Source organism: Mercenaria mercenaria, chromosome 14 (genome assembly GCF_021730395.1).
Source record: "Mercenaria mercenaria strain notata chromosome 14, MADL_Memer_1, whole genome shotgun sequence".
NCBI lineage: Eukaryota > Metazoa > Mollusca > Bivalvia > Venerida > Veneridae > Mercenaria > Mercenaria mercenaria.
The window spans coordinates 37805113-37823309 of record NC_069374.1 but is presented as its reverse complement, the minus strand read 5'-3'; the positions used below and the strand labels follow the sequence as shown (position 1 = coordinate 37823309).

Below are 18197 nucleotides of genomic sequence, written 5' to 3'. Positions count from 1 at the left end.
ATTACTGCAAGTGACAGGATAATTACGTCATGGCGGGTTATCAAACGGCATTAGCAGCGACGCTCCTAGAAAAGAAACCGATTGAAAACGGGAAAATATTTAATGCATGTCGTCAAGGATGTACTGTGATAAAAAATCTTTGAATTAAACGTGTTAGAATCAAATGAATTTATCTCATCGAAAGACTGATTTGCTTTGATTAAATCATGTTTGTCGTTCAGAATGCGTTAATATTATATCACTCGGCTGCTGACCCGAGTGATTAATTCCTTCGCAAATCTGAACTCCAAACAATGATTTATTCAAGGACAAATCACTGGAATTGAGATATATTTATTTCTATATATTGAGATGTTCCCTCAAAGCAGATGAAAAGTGAAAGGTATAAACTGTTTGCAAGAGAAAGTAATTAGATAAATTTCAAAAAAAGAAAAATAATAGTAATAATTGAACAAATTAACGTTTGGTAGTGAGGACAAGTAAATTGCGGAAAAGAAAAAAAATCAAGGAAGTGAGTAACTAATGCATGAAACAATTATCTGGATCCTAGAACTCACATCAAAATGGATCTTTTATATTTTTAGAAATTTATGGTTAAAACCATACGTATTTACTTTGCAACTGCCTCTATGTCCTTTTTAATTCTGTCATATGTCCATTCTTTCTGTGTTTGGTTGCTAAGGATACTCCACTGGCCCTTCTGATTTTGGATCATCTTTTATGGAGGTAGTCTTCGCTTCCTGTACAGTTTTGCCATGTCTTTTTTGAAGTTGCGTAAAAAAATAGAATTACACCTTGCAATTACTAAGTGTTATTTAGTTTGATTATTTAAGTTTATGTTCTTGTGTCAATCTATATATATTATTTTCTTAAAACTATTTGCACTTGTTTGCCTGCTTTTGTTCAATAGGAGACAACAGAATTTTAAGGATCTTACATGCTTTCCTCCTACCGAGGCGAACAAGCATCAGATTGGAAAACTGTGGGGTTTCGCGGACTTGATTTTATAATCCATTGGTTCCTGAGTGTATGGGAGAAAACTGACATGACTTACACTGGCAGAAATGTTAGATTATTTTTCCATTGACCTGTCTCATGTTCAAAATAGCTGTGGAGACAAAAGGTTTATTTCTTGACATTATTTATAAAGTTTATGACCGTCACAATCATGCCACAATGGTCTTCAGTACTATGTGATGTCACTTAGTGGCACGCTATGTCTTTAGTACTAGGTTTTCCCTAATGGAAGACAGGAATATCTATCCATTGTCGCGTGTGCTCGGAAAATGTATACTGTCCCCGCTAGGTATGCAAGAACTATTAATTTTAGTCTTCTGACAGGGATAAGAAATTCTAGCCCTTGCAGGAACGTGTGTTCTCTCTGTACGATTTGTGAATAAACACTTTGGTCTGAAAGCATTGTCCTCCATCCACCTATTCATGCAGTATGTTGGCAAAGTCAGTTAGTGGAGTAAAGAGGATTTTATTTTAGGCAAAAATTAAAGAATGTTTGTCTCTGTCTTCTACCTACGGCTAAATTGCTGCGCTCTAGGTATGTATTGGATGAAGCTGTTCTTTAGTTGCAAAATGACACGTGTCGCAGTTATATTTTCAAGTAAGTAAAAAGTAATAAGTAAGAAAGTTCACATTAAGAATGATTATTTAAAGCAAAATGATGCTTTGTCACTATAGCCCATGGGCGGCCTAAACACGGGCGTAATAATTTCCGATGGCCACAAGCCTGAGTGAATTATTATCGTTAATAGTAAGAGATACCGCCGGAGTCTTTTTGACTGGGTTACCATAGACAGCGGTTCTCCATGCTAGTCCGTTTGAAAAGTCTGTGAATTTTAAAGAAATTGACTCCGGTGAAAATACTGAGAAGACATTTGGCGAAAAAAAAGAACAAGTAAAGGTACGGGAGAAAATGGCGAGACATGGAGTGTTCATTTCAGTTCCTTTTTCTAAATACAGATGTTTTTGATGGTTGATGAGCTATGTATAGGTAGCTAATGCTTGATTTTTAACAGTAAATTTTAGGGTATCGGTCATTTTTGTGATCTATTTTTAAGAATCCCTGAGTTTGAAATTCAAATTATTTTTCGAGAACAAGCCTTGTGAAATCAAGTTGATTAGAGACAGCTGAATTCAGTGATACAAACAACTCGACTTGACTGAAATGATTAATTGCTACAATAAAAATATAGGTGGCACCAGAGGTGGAGTTTATATGAAGGGGTGACGTTGATTAAGTTCTTGACACAACATGCTTGGACAAGTAAATTCATGAGATTGGTATAGGTTTCCTTGAGAAACAAAAGCTGAGGATCATGTAAGGAAACAAAAAAAAAAAAAATTGGGGAAAAAAAAAAAGAAAAAATTTGCAGAGCCAGGTATTATTAAGGTAGAAAATTTTAAGCTTATGAGAGCCATCATGGCCCTCTTTTCTTTATTTTTACACTGAGTCTAGCAAAGAAATGGACTCCGAACGGTACAACCCGAATATGGTTGTACAGAGGTCCTTGAAAATTGCGAAAGGTCCTGGAAAAGTCCTTAAAATTTCATTAGACGAAAAAGTATTTGTCAATTTTATTCACTGAGTTTTAATATATTCAAGTGTGTGGAAAGTCACAAATGTAATATTATTTTTGTTCACATGCTTTGCTTTTCATGTTGAAACTTAAAAAAATTCGACCTTTTACTATAAGCAATAAAATTTTAAAAGATTAGATCCCTCAGAAATACAAGTGAATCTAAACACGGTCAAAGTTATATTTACATTATTTAGTCATAGTTGATATTATCAAGTTAGATTATTAAATGGCTTTTTACATTACGTGACGTCAACGTTGAATAATGTACATTACTTTGTTCAGTTGTCCATTTCTTGAGTATTTTATTGTTGCTTTTCCATTTTGGTCTATCTGCGATTTTATTATAAAGACATATGGGGTTGCGAAGGTTCCTCATTTGTTGAGATTCATCCCATCACCAAACAAAGGTCTATACCTTGTGGTCAAAAGTCTGCAAATTTTAAGGACTAAAGTTCATGTGTATTTCAATTTCTGCATTCGGGCATGTAACCAGAAAGTGTAGTGATGTGAAAACCTATCTAGAGACATCCCCCAAGGTACAATAAGCATATTTGTGATGATGTTGGCAAATTTTAATGTTCCCCCGCCAAAGAGCGAAGGGGATATATTAGAATTGCTGTCTCGTCCGTGGGCGGTCTCGCCAACGATCTTTGTCGGAGCATAACTCCAAAAAGTACATGGAGGATTTTCTTCAAATTCATTTACACTGAAAGACAACACATTGGGGAAGGTAGTTGCAATGTGCAAGACAAAAACTCTACCTTGCCTATTTTTTGAAGTTATCCTTTATCAATTTTTCTTAAAAAGAATTTGTCCGGAGCATAAACTCCAATTAAGTACAGGAGGGAATTTCTTCAACGTTCATACTACTGATAGAAAAGAAAATTAGGAGGAAGTGTAGAATGTGCAAGAATAATAAATAACTCTACCTTGCCTATTTTTGAGTTATTCCCTCTTTATCATATTTTCTTAAACAACAGATTTTGTCCTTATTGAAGCATAATCCCAAAAGTACTGGAGGGATTTTCTTCAAACTTAATACATGATAGAACACATGGGAGGAAGCTGCAGTGTGCAAAGAACAATAACTTACTTGATTATTTTTGAGTTATTCCCCTTTATCTATTTTCACTTTAAAAAAAATTGAACCGGAGCAGTTCTTCTATCTGCATGGAGGGATTTTGTATATCTTGGCACAATATGTTAACCACCATGTGGCGGAGTGTCATGCTCGACAAAGAAACTCAGGTACCTAGGATCTAAGGTCAAGGGTCACACTTAGAGGTTGTATAGGAATAGAAGATGAAAACCTTGTTTGGGCATTTCTTCTTCATGCATAGAGGGATAGTTTGATGTATAACTTGGAAACAAATGTTCACCACCATGAAAGGAGTGTCAGTACACAGAAGATCCAAGGTCACTAGGGTCTAAGGTCAAGGTCACACTTAGAGGCCAAGGTCAGATTCAAGAATGATTTGTCAAAGCATTTCTTTCTTCATGCATGGAGGGATTTTGATGTATAGTTGGCACACTTATACACCATCATGGACAGTGTCATGCGCAGTTCCCTTCTCATCTCGAATTACTTCCCTTTGTTGGTGACTTTTAATAGCTTTAGTTATTGATCAACTTTTCATACTAGTAGTAAGGGAAAAAACTCAAGATCACATTTCTCATGAAGTACAAGTGCATAAGACTAAATCCAAATTTTGAGAGTATTGTAGTTAGTTTGACCAATCTCTACGGTAAAGATTTTTGTAGTGGACTTGCAATTTTGTTTTTTTTTTTTTTTTTTTTTTTTTTTTTTTTTTTTTAGATTAACTTACCTTAGTTGATTACTATAAATAACTTATATAGTAAAATTTTTATAATGTCGACCGTGGAGGTAAAAAACAAAGGACCACTTTTTGTGGTTTTACCACCCCAAGAAATAGATGATTATGTACTCTCCAAAGTTTAGGATGTATTTTATTATATATAAGTTGTCTTTTACTGGTAAGGAAGTTTTTTGTGAAACTTAAAAAAAAACCAAAAGACTTACAATGATTACTAAAACTACCAGACAAAAATGATAACATTCCATTTGCAAATACAGCTGGCCTCTAGAGTAAAGAAAATTTGCTAGCACGGGTATATATTGTGACATTACTGGACACTCTTGTTCCCTGTTAGCTTTTCCATTTCCGTCTTTGTTACAGTAGCCAAATAGAAAAAAACAATCATAGCAACTGTCCAAAATTAATACTTTCAGCACTAACTTGCAGGACCCTTTAGCCTTCAATTATAAATATACCCGGCGGGGGGGATTGATTATTAGCATGTCTAACATGGGCTCTTGTTATACATTTTGCAATGTCTTGTTAAATGAACATAAAGTTCTATAGGACTCGAGTCTTAAGATTATCGAATGGCTTGGACATCAATTTAATTGTATAGTGTTAAATGAAATATAGAAGTGTTTTTTCTGCCAGATGCATTCTTTAAAGGTGGATAATGTTTTTTGATTGATGAGAAGATACGATAAGATCGACATTAGTCTAAAAAGCCGAATGTCTCATCACCAAATGCTGGGTTTATGCAGTTGTGAATCCAATAATCAGGTGACAGTGTCTTGACCCAATTCCGTGGAATTTCCTCTACCACCCCCGATTCAGAGTGTGGAAAGTTATAACAGCTACTTCAGGAGATAAAAGTTTATGTTAATACTGGCATTGATTTCTCTATGTATAATCTACCCAATGGCATTTTTTCAATCTGATATCATGGGGCCATATTCCAACCTAATCTAATTACGTGTACTCTTTTCTTCCTGGGTGGTTAGCAAAAAATATGTCCATGTCCAGAAACAGTAAAGAAATTCAAATTTTGAAAGTAGATTATTGTATTGGTATTAGGTTGGATATTAATGTTGAAAATTTTCATGATTTTTTACACTTTCCACAATTTGACAATTTATCGGCAATAAAAAATTGCAATACAAATTGTGGTATTTTCCCTAGAAAACCTGCTTGCTTTGCAAGTTATTGAAAATCAAGTTCATGGTATGGTGATCAAACAAATTAAGTGAAGTTGTATGTCCATGCTGGTATTTGTTTATGTGCATCAATGTAATCATTGCTATTGTTATATTAATCTTTAAGTCACTCATTCTTAAATTTTGCTCTCAAAGTCCATTCAAATGTTCAAAGTCACGGTATAGAGCATAAAGGAAAGTAGGCTCAATCAAACAGCCTTTTATTTTTTTTGTTTGGTTAAAGGACTGTGGGAGTTTTTCCATGTTTCTAGTGTTTTTGAGAGGTGTTATGTATACCTTTACTGGTATTAATTGGCAGCTTTCAATTTGGACCATGTACGGTATTAAACTGTTTTGAGAGACTAGTTGGCTTACTAAAACGGTACTTAATGGTTGTCAGAAGGTGCCGATCTGAGATCAGACTGCATGGATTAGGCTGGCTGATTTGACTACACAGGACGCAAAGTTAGAATTGATCCGAAAACATGTAACCGTTTTGCCTATACGTTTTCTCTTTAACTCTTTCAACATGTAAAATGAAATTAGTACAGAAACCTACTGTAATAAGACTTTTTTTTTGGTAAGAACTGTCCGAGGAAATTTACCGTAAATGTTGGATTTTCTGGAACATGATTCATAATGTTATCAGTGATGATATTGATGAGGACGTCTTGCTCTTGATAACCATACTGGACAGTTCTGCAATGTAATAAATTTTGTTCATTGCTGATAATATATCACATTGAAAACCATTAAGATCTCCATCCTGTATCAATTAAGTCGGTTTGGTTCGGTTTTGACAATGACATGGCCTTGAAAAGTTTGGGAAAACAGGAATTTCATATTATTAGTTATATCAGTACCTTACAATTACTGGTCAAGAGCACTTTATTATCCCATATTTTCAAATAGTTGTCTTCCATCACTCTCTTGTTTAGAAGGACATGCGCTTGTTCTGTTTACTGTCTGTAAACCTTCTGTAGTCTTAAACTATAAACTTTCCATCTGTGACCTTCTACTATACTGATAAATCTACAAAATCTAAGCCATTATGGCCTCACTTTTTTAGATCATGATTTTTTGGAAAGAGAAAAAAGTTAACTGTCTTCCTTAATCTGACGGTGGTAAATGAGTTGCTGGTATTAAGTTTTATGTTTAGTTCAGACCGCCTTCTCATAAACTAATCATAAGAAGTATTACTTTTAAACTTGCAACACTTGTTACCATCAATAAGCTGAGGATCTGTACAGCAAAAAAACATAACTCCATCCTGTTTTCTGCAAATAATTAATTGCCCCTTTTGGAAACTTAGAAAAGTATTGTCAGACTTATTGGTTAGTTTTATGTTTTAGGTCCAAAACTTTATCTCATCAAAGCTATTAGCTTTGAAACTTTGCAACACTTGTTCCCATCATAAGCCTGTTCCTGATTATAGCAAGAAACATAACTCCAGACCTGCTTATTGCATGACTTATATGCACTCCTTTTGAACTTAGTAAATCTCAGTTTTCTTGGTTAAGTATTATGTTAAAGTGACCGCTACTGTTCTCATAAAACTATGTCAAAGCTATTGCTTTAAAAACTTGCAAACAGTTTTTCATCATAAATGGTGGACAACGTGTTACATCACGGAAACAGATAGAACTATATTATGATCTTGGCCATAATTATATTCACAAATTAGAATTATGGTTGTACTATCAAATACGTATTGTAAGATGTACTTTATAAGTCATTATGTATTTTCGAAACAATATGATACACTTCAAAGTTTACAACTCTGTCAGTGACACTATTCAGATTTATAAATCAGTAGCTTGTTTATTAAGTCATTATTGCATTTCAGAAACATTAATGTCTTTCAAAGTTACTGTCTGTAGTTATTGTAATGACTCTTGGTTGACTTAATATTCATCAGTTTGTCCAGTCAACAGTTTCAGGTTCATAAATTATCCAGTTTATATTAATATTGTGCTCTTTTAGTTGACCAAGTATTAGTGTGAAATTTATACCCACAGTATGACAACTATCTGTACTATAGCCAATAGATTTATTTGCATGGTTAGTGACAGTTAGTACTGTAATGTAGAATATAGAGATTGAAATCATTATTTTTGAGCTAGTTGTTTGGATTTTAATTAATTGTAATTACAATAAGTAAGAAGTAAATGATTCTTGTTCTTAATTACTTAATAAACTTTTCAAAATATTGAAAAAAAAAAAAAATAATTAAATAGTATTGGACCCAAGGTTGCAGGGAGAGTAGGACAAATCATTTTTATATAATACAAAAAAAAAAATTCAGATGAGCGACAGCACACAACCACAGCAAGGCAGTGACTCATTGGTATTGTTATTTTTTATGTTTTTTAACTTGCTGCTTCTGTCAGGGACCCACTAGTCTGGAGCCTAATATAGTTTGACATTAACCTTTAGCCTACTGGCACCAGTAAGATTTGCTTTGCGACTAGTGCGACCAAGATTAGCCTGCACATTATGATGCAGTCTGAGTCATGGTCTACACTTTTTGCTATCCAGTCGTAAAAATTTTTAGTAAACAACCTCTTCAAATGATAAAAGGTGAATGTGCATAATTGAATGATCTACCAGTTCCATTATGGGAAGAAGAGTTAGCAGGCCTAAAGGTTAATAAAAAGATTGTTCAATTTGGCTAAATAGTTAACCTCACTGAGAACAGCTATTTTATTCCCATTATGTCAGTAAAAAATTCCATATAAAAAGTAAAGGCTGTAACAGTTTCAATTGAAGTGTTGTTCATTAAATTAAATTTTTCAGTACTGAATGGAGTAGTGTTACTGCCTATGAAGTTCTGGATGTGTTGTAGTATACGCACACTGCTGTTATATTGGTCTATGTCCTCGTGTAGGTGTGAGAAATCCTACCATGAGGGAACGAAAGTTTTACCTTCTTGAGAATACGCATCAGCTATTCATATGGAAGGTATGCCCAAAATACAGTCAAATCTGAAAAAGGAGATTTTTATTGAATCGTAAATTCAGTTATTACAACATACCCCATTCATCTTTCCATATAGATCAAATGGAAGGCTGAAGTTGTTAGTTAGAAATTTTATAACACGTCATGCCAAATAACTAAATACATGCAGAGCTCGATAATCTATATTGGTTTTATTTCATCGATATGAAAAATTGTGAAATATTGTAATTGTGAAATGGTCCAATATAACCAATTTGTAATGGAAAAATTATACATGGTTGTTTGATGACTTCCCAACATGAGAATTTATTACACTAGGTTTTTTTAAGTAGTTGAAATGGATTAGACGGTTAAAAATATTTGGACAGAGTTTAGGAGCCGTAGAGGTGAAAATCGGCCAAGGGCCATTTCGAATTCCAGGAAAAACCCCGAATTATCCACTAAATTGTGACAGGGTGAGCTATTTTATTTTTGTAGCCCTTCGTACGTTCCGCTACAAGTTCTTGTGAACAGGATGAGACCACATTTTGCAAGCAATTTTGATCATTTTTAGCTCACCTGTCACAAAGTGACAAGGTGAGCTTTTGTGATCGCGCGGTGTCCGTCGTCCGTGCGTACGTGCGTCCATTAACTTTTCCTTGTGACATCTCTAGAGGTCAAATTTTTCATGGGATCTTTATGAAAATGGGTCAGAATGTTCATCTTGGTAAATTCTAGGTCAAGCTCGAAACTGGGTCACCTGCCATCAAAAACTAGGTCAGTAGGTCTAAAAATAGAAAAACCTTGTGACCTCTCTAGAGGCCATAATTTTCAATGGATCTTCATGAAAATTGGTCAGAATGTTTACCTTGATGATATCTAGGTCAAGTTCGAAACTGGGTCACGTGCCTTCAAAAACTAGGTCAGTAGGTCTAAAAATAGAAAAACCTTGTGACCTCTCTAGAGGCCATATATTTCACAAGATCTTCATGAAAGTTGGTCAGAACGTTCACCTTGATGATATCTAGGTCAAGTTCGAAACTGGGTCACGTGCCGTCAAAAACTAGGTCATTAGGTCAAATAATAGAAAAACCTTGTGACCTCTCTAAAGGCCATATTTTTCATGGGATCTGTATGAAAGTTGGTCTGAATATTCATCTTGATGATATCTAGGTCAAGTTCGAAACTGGGTCACGTGCGGTCAAAAACTAGGTCAGTAGGTCTAAAAATAGAAAAACCTTGTGACCTTTCTAAAGGCCATATATTTCACAAGATCTTCATGAAAATTGGTCAGAACGTTCACCTTGATGATATCTAGGTCAATTTTGAAACTGGGTCACGTGCCATCAAAAACTAGGTCAGTAGATCAAATAATAGAAAACCCTTGTGACCTCTCTAAAGGCCATATTTTTCATGGGATCTGTATGAAAGTTGGTCTGAATGTTCATCTTGATGATATCTAGGTCAAGTTCGAAACTGGGTCACGTGCGCTCAAAAACTAGGTCAGTAGATCTAAAAATAGGAAAACCTTGTGACCTCTCTAGAGGCCATATATTTCATGATATCTTCATGAAAATTGGTCAGAATGTTCACCTTGATAATATCTAGGTCAAGTTCAAAACTGGGTCACGTGCCTTCAAAAACTAGGTCAGTAGGTCAAATAATAGAAAAACCTTGTGAACCTCTAAAGGTCATATTTTTCATGGGATCTGTATGAAAGTTGGTCTGAATGTTCATCTTGATGATATCTAGATCAAGTTCGAAACTGGGTCACGTGCGGTCAAAAACTAGGTCAGTAGGTCTAAAAATAGAAAAACCTTATGACCTTTCTAGAGGCCATATATTTCACAAGATCTTCATGGAAATTGGTCAGAACGTTCACCTTGATGATATCTAGGTCAAGTTTGAAACTGGGTCACGTGCCTTAAAAAACTAGGTCAATAGGTCAAATAATAGAAAAACCTTGTGACCTCTCTAGAGACCATATTTTTCAATGGATCTTCATGAAAATTGGTCAGAATTTTTATCTTGATGATATCTAGGTCAAGTTCAAAACTGGGTCACATGAGCTCAAAAACTAGGTCACTATGTCAAATAATAGAAAAAACGACGTCATACTCAAAACTGGGTCATGTGGGAAGAGGTGAGCGATTCAGGACCATCATGGTCCTCTTGTTTTTATTTTTAACTGGTACAAAACTTGTATTGACATATCTCGGTTCCTTTCGAAAACTGGCCAGATCCCATCATGGGTTCTAGAGTTATTGCCCCTTAAAGGGTCACAATTTGTGTGTGTGCATGTGCAGCAATTTCCTGTCTGCACGATAGTGGTTTCATTTATGATTTTATTATAACCAAACTTGCACACAACTTGCATCACCATAAGATCTCGGTTCCTTTTTAGCTCACCTGTCACAAAGTGACAAGGTGAGCTTTTGTGATCGCGCGGCGTCCGTCGTCCGTCCGTGCGTCCGTAAACTTTTGCTTGTGACCACTCTAGAGGTCACATTTTTCATGGGATCTTTATGAAAGTTGGTCAGAATGTTCACCTTGATGATATCTAGGTCAAGTTCGAAACTGGGTCACGTGCCATCAAAAACTAGGTCAGTAGGTCTAAAAATAGAAAAACCTTGTGACCTCTCTAGAGGCCATATATTTCACAAGATCTTCATGAAAATTGGTCAGAATGTTCACCTTGATGATATCTAGGTCAAGTTCGAAACTGGGTCACGTGGGGTCAAAAACTAGGTCAGTAGGTCTAAAAATAGAAAAACCTTGTGACCTCTCTAGAGGCCATATTTTTCATGAGATCTTCATGAATATTGTTTAGAATGTTCACCTTGATGATATCTAGGTCAAGTTCGAAACTGGGTCAGGTGGGGTCAAAAACTAGGTCATTAGGTCTAAAAATAGAAAAACCTTTTGACCTCTCTAGAGGCCATATTTCTCAATGGATCTTAATGAAAATTGGTCAGAATGTTCACCTTGATGATATCTAGGTCAAGTTCGAAACTGGGTCACGTGGGGGTAAAAACTAGGTCAGTAGATCTAAAATAGAAAAACCTTGTGACCTCTCTAGAGGCCATATTTTTCATGAGATCTTCATGAATGTTGGTCAGAATGTTCACCTTAATGATATCTAGGTCAAGTTCAATACTGAGTCATGTTGGATCAAAAACTAGGTCAGTAGGTCTAAAAATAGAAAAACCTTGTGACCTCTCTAGAGGCCATATTTTTCAATGAGATCTTCATGAAAATTGGTCAGAATGTTCACCTTGATGATATCTAGGTCAAGTTCGAAACTGGGTCACATGCGGTCAAAAACTAGGTCAGTAGGTCTAAAAATAGAAAAACCTTGTGACCTCTCTAGAGGCCATATTTTTCAATGGATCTTCAGGAAAATTGGTCAGAATGTTTACCTTGATGATATCTAGATCAAGTTCGAAACTGGGTCACGTGGGGTTAAAAACTAGGTCAGTAGATCTAAAAATAGAAAAACCTTGTGACGTCTCTAGAGGCCATATTTTTCATGAGATCTTCATGAATATTGGTCAGAATGTTCACCTTGATGATATCTAGGTCAGGTTCGAAACTGGGTCACGTGGGGTCAAAAACTAGGTCAGTAGGTCTAAAAATAGAAAAACCTTGTGACCTCTCTAGAGGCCATATTTCTCAATGGATCTTCATGAAAACTGGTGAGAATATTCAGCTTGATGATATCTAGGTCAGGTTCGTAACTGGGTCATGTGCGGTCAAAAACTAGGTCAGTAGGTCGAAAAATAGAAAAACCTTGTGACCTCTCTAGAGGCCATATTTTTCATGAGATCTTCTTGAAAATTGGTGAGAATGTTCACCTTGATGATATCTAGGTCAAGTTTAAAAGTGGGTCACGTGCCTTCAAAAACTAGGTCATTAGGTCAAATAATAGAAAAACCTTGTGACCTCTCTAGAGGCCATATTTTTCAATGGATCTTCATGAAAATTGGTCAGAATTTTTTATCTTGATGATATCTAGGTCACATGTGCTCAAAAACTAGGTCACTATGTCAAATAATAGAAATAACGACGTCATACTCAGTTCAACACTGGGTCTTGTGGGGATAGGTGAGCGATTCAGGACCATCATGGTCCTCTTGTTTGAACTGGTCAGATTCCATTATTAGTCCCCTACTTCAATCAATTCTTCGAATAGTCGAGCGCGCTGTCATCAGACAGCTCTTGTTTGGCACTTGTATTAATAATGTAAAAATACAGGAAATCTTTATTTATTATGCAAGAAAACTTTAACTCATTTTTGAATAAGGTATACCTGTTTTTGTTTTGTCCAGGACAGTTGTCCAGTTGGAGATACAGAACATCTGGAAGGGAGTCTAGCATCAGCAGCACATGGACCAGGGCCGAGATAGTATAGGATGAACCGTGCCCCCACTGGTAAGCATCGAAGAAACCATAAATGCCGACGCCATGGACCAATGCTGCCATAAGGCCAACTTTAACCCTCCACAAATTACCAAGTGTTTTTGGAGTCGTTGCTAGTCTTGGCAGTGCTGTTTTGTCCTGGTCCATGGCGTCCATGATTATGCTCAGGTACTTTTTTGGCTGTTGTTTTGCTTTAGAAATGTGTTTGTAGTACTTCTGTCTTTCTGCACTGCAAATAGTAATGTGCACTGCAGTTGAAGGTTTGATATAAAGCATTTTTTATAAACTTACAGTTTGCATTGAATACAGAAATTGAATTCCCATGTTTGTATGCACCATTAGAGAACAATAAATAATATCTGTCATGTGTTTACGAATTGGATAGAAATATCCGTCCCGAGGGCACCTGCGCATTGGGCGGTAATGAGGCTTCATAAATTTGCTAAACAGAAACCAGAAGGCCTAGATCTTAGATATTTGATAGTTAATATTGCCTAGTAGACTTGTACAAATTTTGTTCAAATCCTGATTCGTGGGTTAAAATTGGCCCCGACCCAGGGGTTACTTGATTGTACATTGGAAAATCTTCAAAAAAAAAAGAATTCTAAAAATCATCAGTTGGACATTTGAAACGTAGCTCATATTACTCAGGTGAGGGCTCTACGGTCATCATGACCCTCTTGTTTGAATTTTAAATTTTTAATAGAAGGTACCACTCAACAATTCCAAATTTAGGCATTTTCCAACGGAATTTTCCCAATTGTTATTGCCTTGGCTCCATTCCCAAATTGGTGTTAAAAAAACGCTGGATGCATTATTTCAATACCCTGAACAAAGTTTAAAATTACTTTTGTTGTTTAAGATGTTCATCTCGTCTCTCGTCACATTTTGCACGGGATTCTTTGTCTGTACATTTTGACCTTGCTTCTTTGATTTTGCAGCACGTGTCGCATACTGTGAATCGTGTCTTCTGATAAGAGAAAGCTATGCTATTACAAGTTTTGTTCTAATAATTGTCAACTGAAAAACAAGAAATATATACCCCCCTAAATTGAGAAGGAATTCTGTAGTGCTCCTTTTTTTTTGTAGCAACAAAAACATTGAAGTCACCACACGTTAATGTGATGTCATTCTAGTGTCTGAGTGTTTTAACCTATAGAAGCATATTAGAATGTGTGATACAGATCTCGGTATTCATATTGAATTGTCATGACCTACTGACCTATTATTTCGTTTTTGAAGCTACAGCAAAGAGATTTTGACCATCAGCTTAAATTTTTAAGCAGATTTCAGTAGTTATCTTGAATAATCTGTACCATGACCTACTCATCTATCTTTTGTTAGTGAAGCTTAAGCAAAGAAATTTCTTGAAGCAAGCAACTAAAATAATGTGAGTGATATGGTACCATCATGTACCTTTTGTTAGAGTAATGTATTCCGTGTATCTGTTATTGTCTGCTATCTTGTTTTAAGGTTACCAGTGGTACTGATTAATGGGATGAACAGAATTCTTATTAGGAGCAGTTTGTATGAAAGTTAATGTTGTAAGTATGTTTTTGTAACCTGTTCTTTTCCTTGGATCAGGCTCATTGTAGTATTAGGATTAGCTAGAAGCATTAGAAGTTATTTCAGCATCATTTGAAACGTGGAACATATTACTCAGATGAGCGATACATGGTCATCATGACCCTCTTGTTAGTAATTAGGTTTACTTAAACTTATTCAGGCTACATTTGCGTTAACTAACCTTTGGGATTTTGATATGTTGCAGTTCATTTCTCCAAATCTTTAACATATGTTGAAAGCTGACACAGGTCTGGAGTTGAGCTTTTGCATCATCACAATACATTTCGTATATTGTTGTTTTCGTGAGGCAGCATGGCAAGTGCAATCTGCAAAGTGTATATAAAGTTTTTTGGTTTTTAACTTGACGTTTCGAAGAAAATTTAGAGCTACTGCACTCACCCTGGCGCCGGCTTTGGTTAAAGTTTTCGATACAGTCAAATGTCGTTGTTACTGTCAAAGGTATCAAATTGAAACTCTAAACAGGTATTTGATATCAAAGTCTACACCAGAAGAAACAATCCCCATAACTCTGATTTGAATCTTGACAGAATTATGCCCCTTTTTAACTTAGAATATTTTGTTAAAATTTCTGATAAAGTCAAATATCTCTGTTACTATCACAGTTTTTGATTTGAAACATAAAGTACTTATTTACCATCAAAGTTTACACCAGGAGAAACAAACTGGCAAAGAGGATATTTGTTTGATTGCAGTGTGATATCGAAATATATCTTCACCAGTAAGGGAGACAGTTCAATATTTTCACACTGCAAACAAACAAATTTTCTTTTTATTTTATGCTATTTGTTGAAGATCAATGAATTTTCTGTTTCTTACATGCTAACATGTTCAAATAAAACCAATACTTCGTGATCATAATAGGATTTATTTAGCTACTTTGGTTTATATAATGCATGCGCTAAATCACCATGTGCACTCAGGCACATTGATAACGAATATTGGTGCTTAGGTCCATGAAATCAACACAACACCATTTTGTTTTTGTAAACAAAAACTACATTTAAAATATTTTGTTAATAAATGCACAATCCGTGGCCAACAGACAGTTGATAGTTAAGTAAGCATATTTAAAACTTTTTGGTAAATGCCGTCAGTTCATTAGCTTGCTTTGTTTACAAAAGCTCATGGTCAGAATAAAAAAAAAAACCTGAAAAACATAAACACCTGGGGATTATCCGAAAGTTCTTGGAAAGTCAAGCTGCAAAAGTAAGTATCATCATGGATTTAATAGAAATATTGGTCTAGGAACTGTATAGCATAACGAATAGGGATGGAATTTGGAACGATACTGGCTGGGTGGGTAAGAATTTTGATGAAAATGCTGGCATATTACTTAAGGTTGAGTTGATGTCTTGTGATAATAAACTAAGACAACAACCAACTAAATGTGCTGTTTTTATTGCGATGTAAATGAGATGGGGAACGAAAATTTTTATTCCTGTTTGGTGCCATATAAACTATACTGTGTTGGTGTTCCATAAAACCTAAATAAATAAATGGAGCCCTACAGCAGTTACTTAAACTGGCACCGGAAGGAAAATTTTGAATCAATTTAATATAGAAAGCAGTTTATGGAAATAAGTTGTTGTACCGTGTGGAGTCTGGCATTTTATCAGCATTCTTTTCTGCAAAGGAGTTCAGCCAGCTTATGGCGTAAATTGACGCTGTTCCTTTTGATCCATGAAGCCTGCCAGGTCCAGTAATTGTAACACATCCTTCTATAATTGGACCCAGTAACAATTATTTATAGAAATACTAGATGAAAATACCATATTTAAACAGCACAAGTTTTCATTAAGTTCTTATAGGCCTTTGATTGGTTTATCTTCTAATTCACTACAGAGTTCAGATGCGTAGGAATTGAACTGCGAGGACTTTAGCCCTAGTGGTTAAATACTGAAGCATCAGAATTATATTTTTATAAATAAATAAATGTACAGAGTTTGATTTTTAGGTCACCTGTCACATAGTGACAAGGTGAGCTTTTGTGATCACGCAGCGTCCGTCCGTCCGTCCGTAAACTTTTGCTTGTGACCACACTAGAGGTCACATTTTTTGTGGGATCTTTATGAAAGTTGGTCAGAATGTTCATCTTGATGATATCTAGGTCAAGTTCGAAACTGGGTCACGTGCCATCAAAAACTAGGTCAGTAGGTCTAAAATAGAAAAACCTTGTGGCCCTCTCTAGAGGCCATATATTTCAAAAGATCTTCATGAAAATTGGTCAGAATGTTCACCTTGATGAAAATCTAGGTCAAGTTCGAAATGGGTCACGTGCCATCAAAAACTAGGTCAGTAGGTCTAAAAATAAAAAAAAACCCTTTGGGTTGCCCTCTCTAGAGGCCATATATTTCAAGGATCTTCATGAAAATTGGTCAGAACGTTCATCTTGATGATATCTAGGTCAAGTTCGAAACTGGGTCACGTGCCATCAAAAACTAGGTCAGTAGGTCAAATAATAGAAAACTTGTGACCTTTTAAAGGCATATTTTTCATGGGATCTGTATGAAAGTTGGTCTGAATGTTCATCTTGATGATATCTAGGTCAAGTTCGAAACTGGGTCACGTGCGGTCAAAAACTAGGTCAGTAAGTCTAAAAATAGAAAAACCTTGTGACCTCTCTAGAGGCCATATATTTCATGAGATCTTCATGACAATTGGTCAGAATGTTCACCTTGATGATATCTAGGTCAAGTTCGAAAGTGGGTCACGTGCCCTCAAAAACAAGGTCAGTAGGTCAAATAATGAAAAACCTTGTGACATCTCTCGGGGCCCATATTTTCATGGGATCTGTATAAAAGGGTTGGTCTGAATGTTTACTTGATGATTTTTAGGTAAAAGTTCGAAAGGGGTCAGTGCCATCCAAAATAGGTCAGTAGGTCAAATAATAAAAAAAAAACCTTGTGACCTCTCTAATGGCCATATTTTTCATGGGATCTGTATGAAAGTTGGTCTGAATGTTCATCTTGATGATATCTAGGTCAAGTTCGAACGGGGTCATGTCGGTCAAAAACTGGGTCAGTAGGTCTAAAAATAGAAAAACCTTGTGACCTCTCTAGAGGCCATACTTGTGAATGGATTCCAAAACAAATTGGTCAGAATGTTAAATCTTGATGATATCTGGGTCAAGTTCAAAAGTGGGTCACGTGCATCAAAAAGTGGTCAGTAGGTCAAATAATGAAAAACGTTCTCCCTCTTAGAGGCCATATTTTTCATGGGATCTGTATGAAAGTTGGTCTGAATGTTTATCTTGATAGATATTAGGTCAAGTTTGAAACTGGGTTCAACTGCGATCAAAAACTAGGTCAGTAGGTATTGAAATAGAAAAACCTTGTGACCTCTCTAGAGGCCATACCCTTGAATGGAGATTCATGAAAATTGGTCAGAATGTTCACCTTGATGATGTCTAGGTCAAGTTTGAAACTGGGTCACGTGCCGTAAAAAACTAGGTTAGTAGGACAAATAATAAAAAAAACCTTGTGACCTCTCTAGAGGCCATACTTTTCATGGGATCTGTACGAAAGTTGGTCTGAATGTTCATCTTGATGATATCAAGGTCAAGTTTGAAACTGGGTCAACTGTGGTCAAAAACTAGGTCAGTAGGTCTAAAATTAGAAAAATCTTTTGACCTCTCTAGAGGCCATATT

At 35.7% G+C, this 18197-nt stretch overlaps 1 protein-coding gene across 1 annotated transcript; it reads right to left on the bottom strand.

The window, feature by feature from the left end:
- Positions 1-677: 677 nt before the first annotated feature.
- LOC128548166 (uncharacterized) lies at positions 678-16337 on the bottom strand. Its single transcript, XM_053522591.1, has 6 exons — positions 16142-16337; positions 14711-14855; positions 13812-13933; positions 12854-13192; positions 6213-6306; positions 678-740 (listed from the first exon to the last, which is right to left on the bottom strand). The coding sequence occupies exons 1-6, from the start codon at positions 16156-16158 to the stop codon at positions 678-680; spliced, it is 780 nt and encodes a 259-aa protein (XP_053378566.1). The 5' UTR covers positions 16159-16337.
- Positions 16338-18197: the final 1860 nt, after the last annotated feature.

Coding starts and splice junctions, on each gene's coding strand:
- LOC128548166 (XM_053522591.1), bottom strand. Junction 6,307..12,853: donor CCTGGACAAAACAAAAACAG/GTATACCTTATT, acceptor ATTACATTGCAG/AACTGTCCAGTATGGTTATC. Junction 741..6,212: donor CAGAAAATCCAACATTTACG/GTAAATTTCCTC, acceptor AAAACTGTACAG/GAAGCGAAGACTACCTCCAT.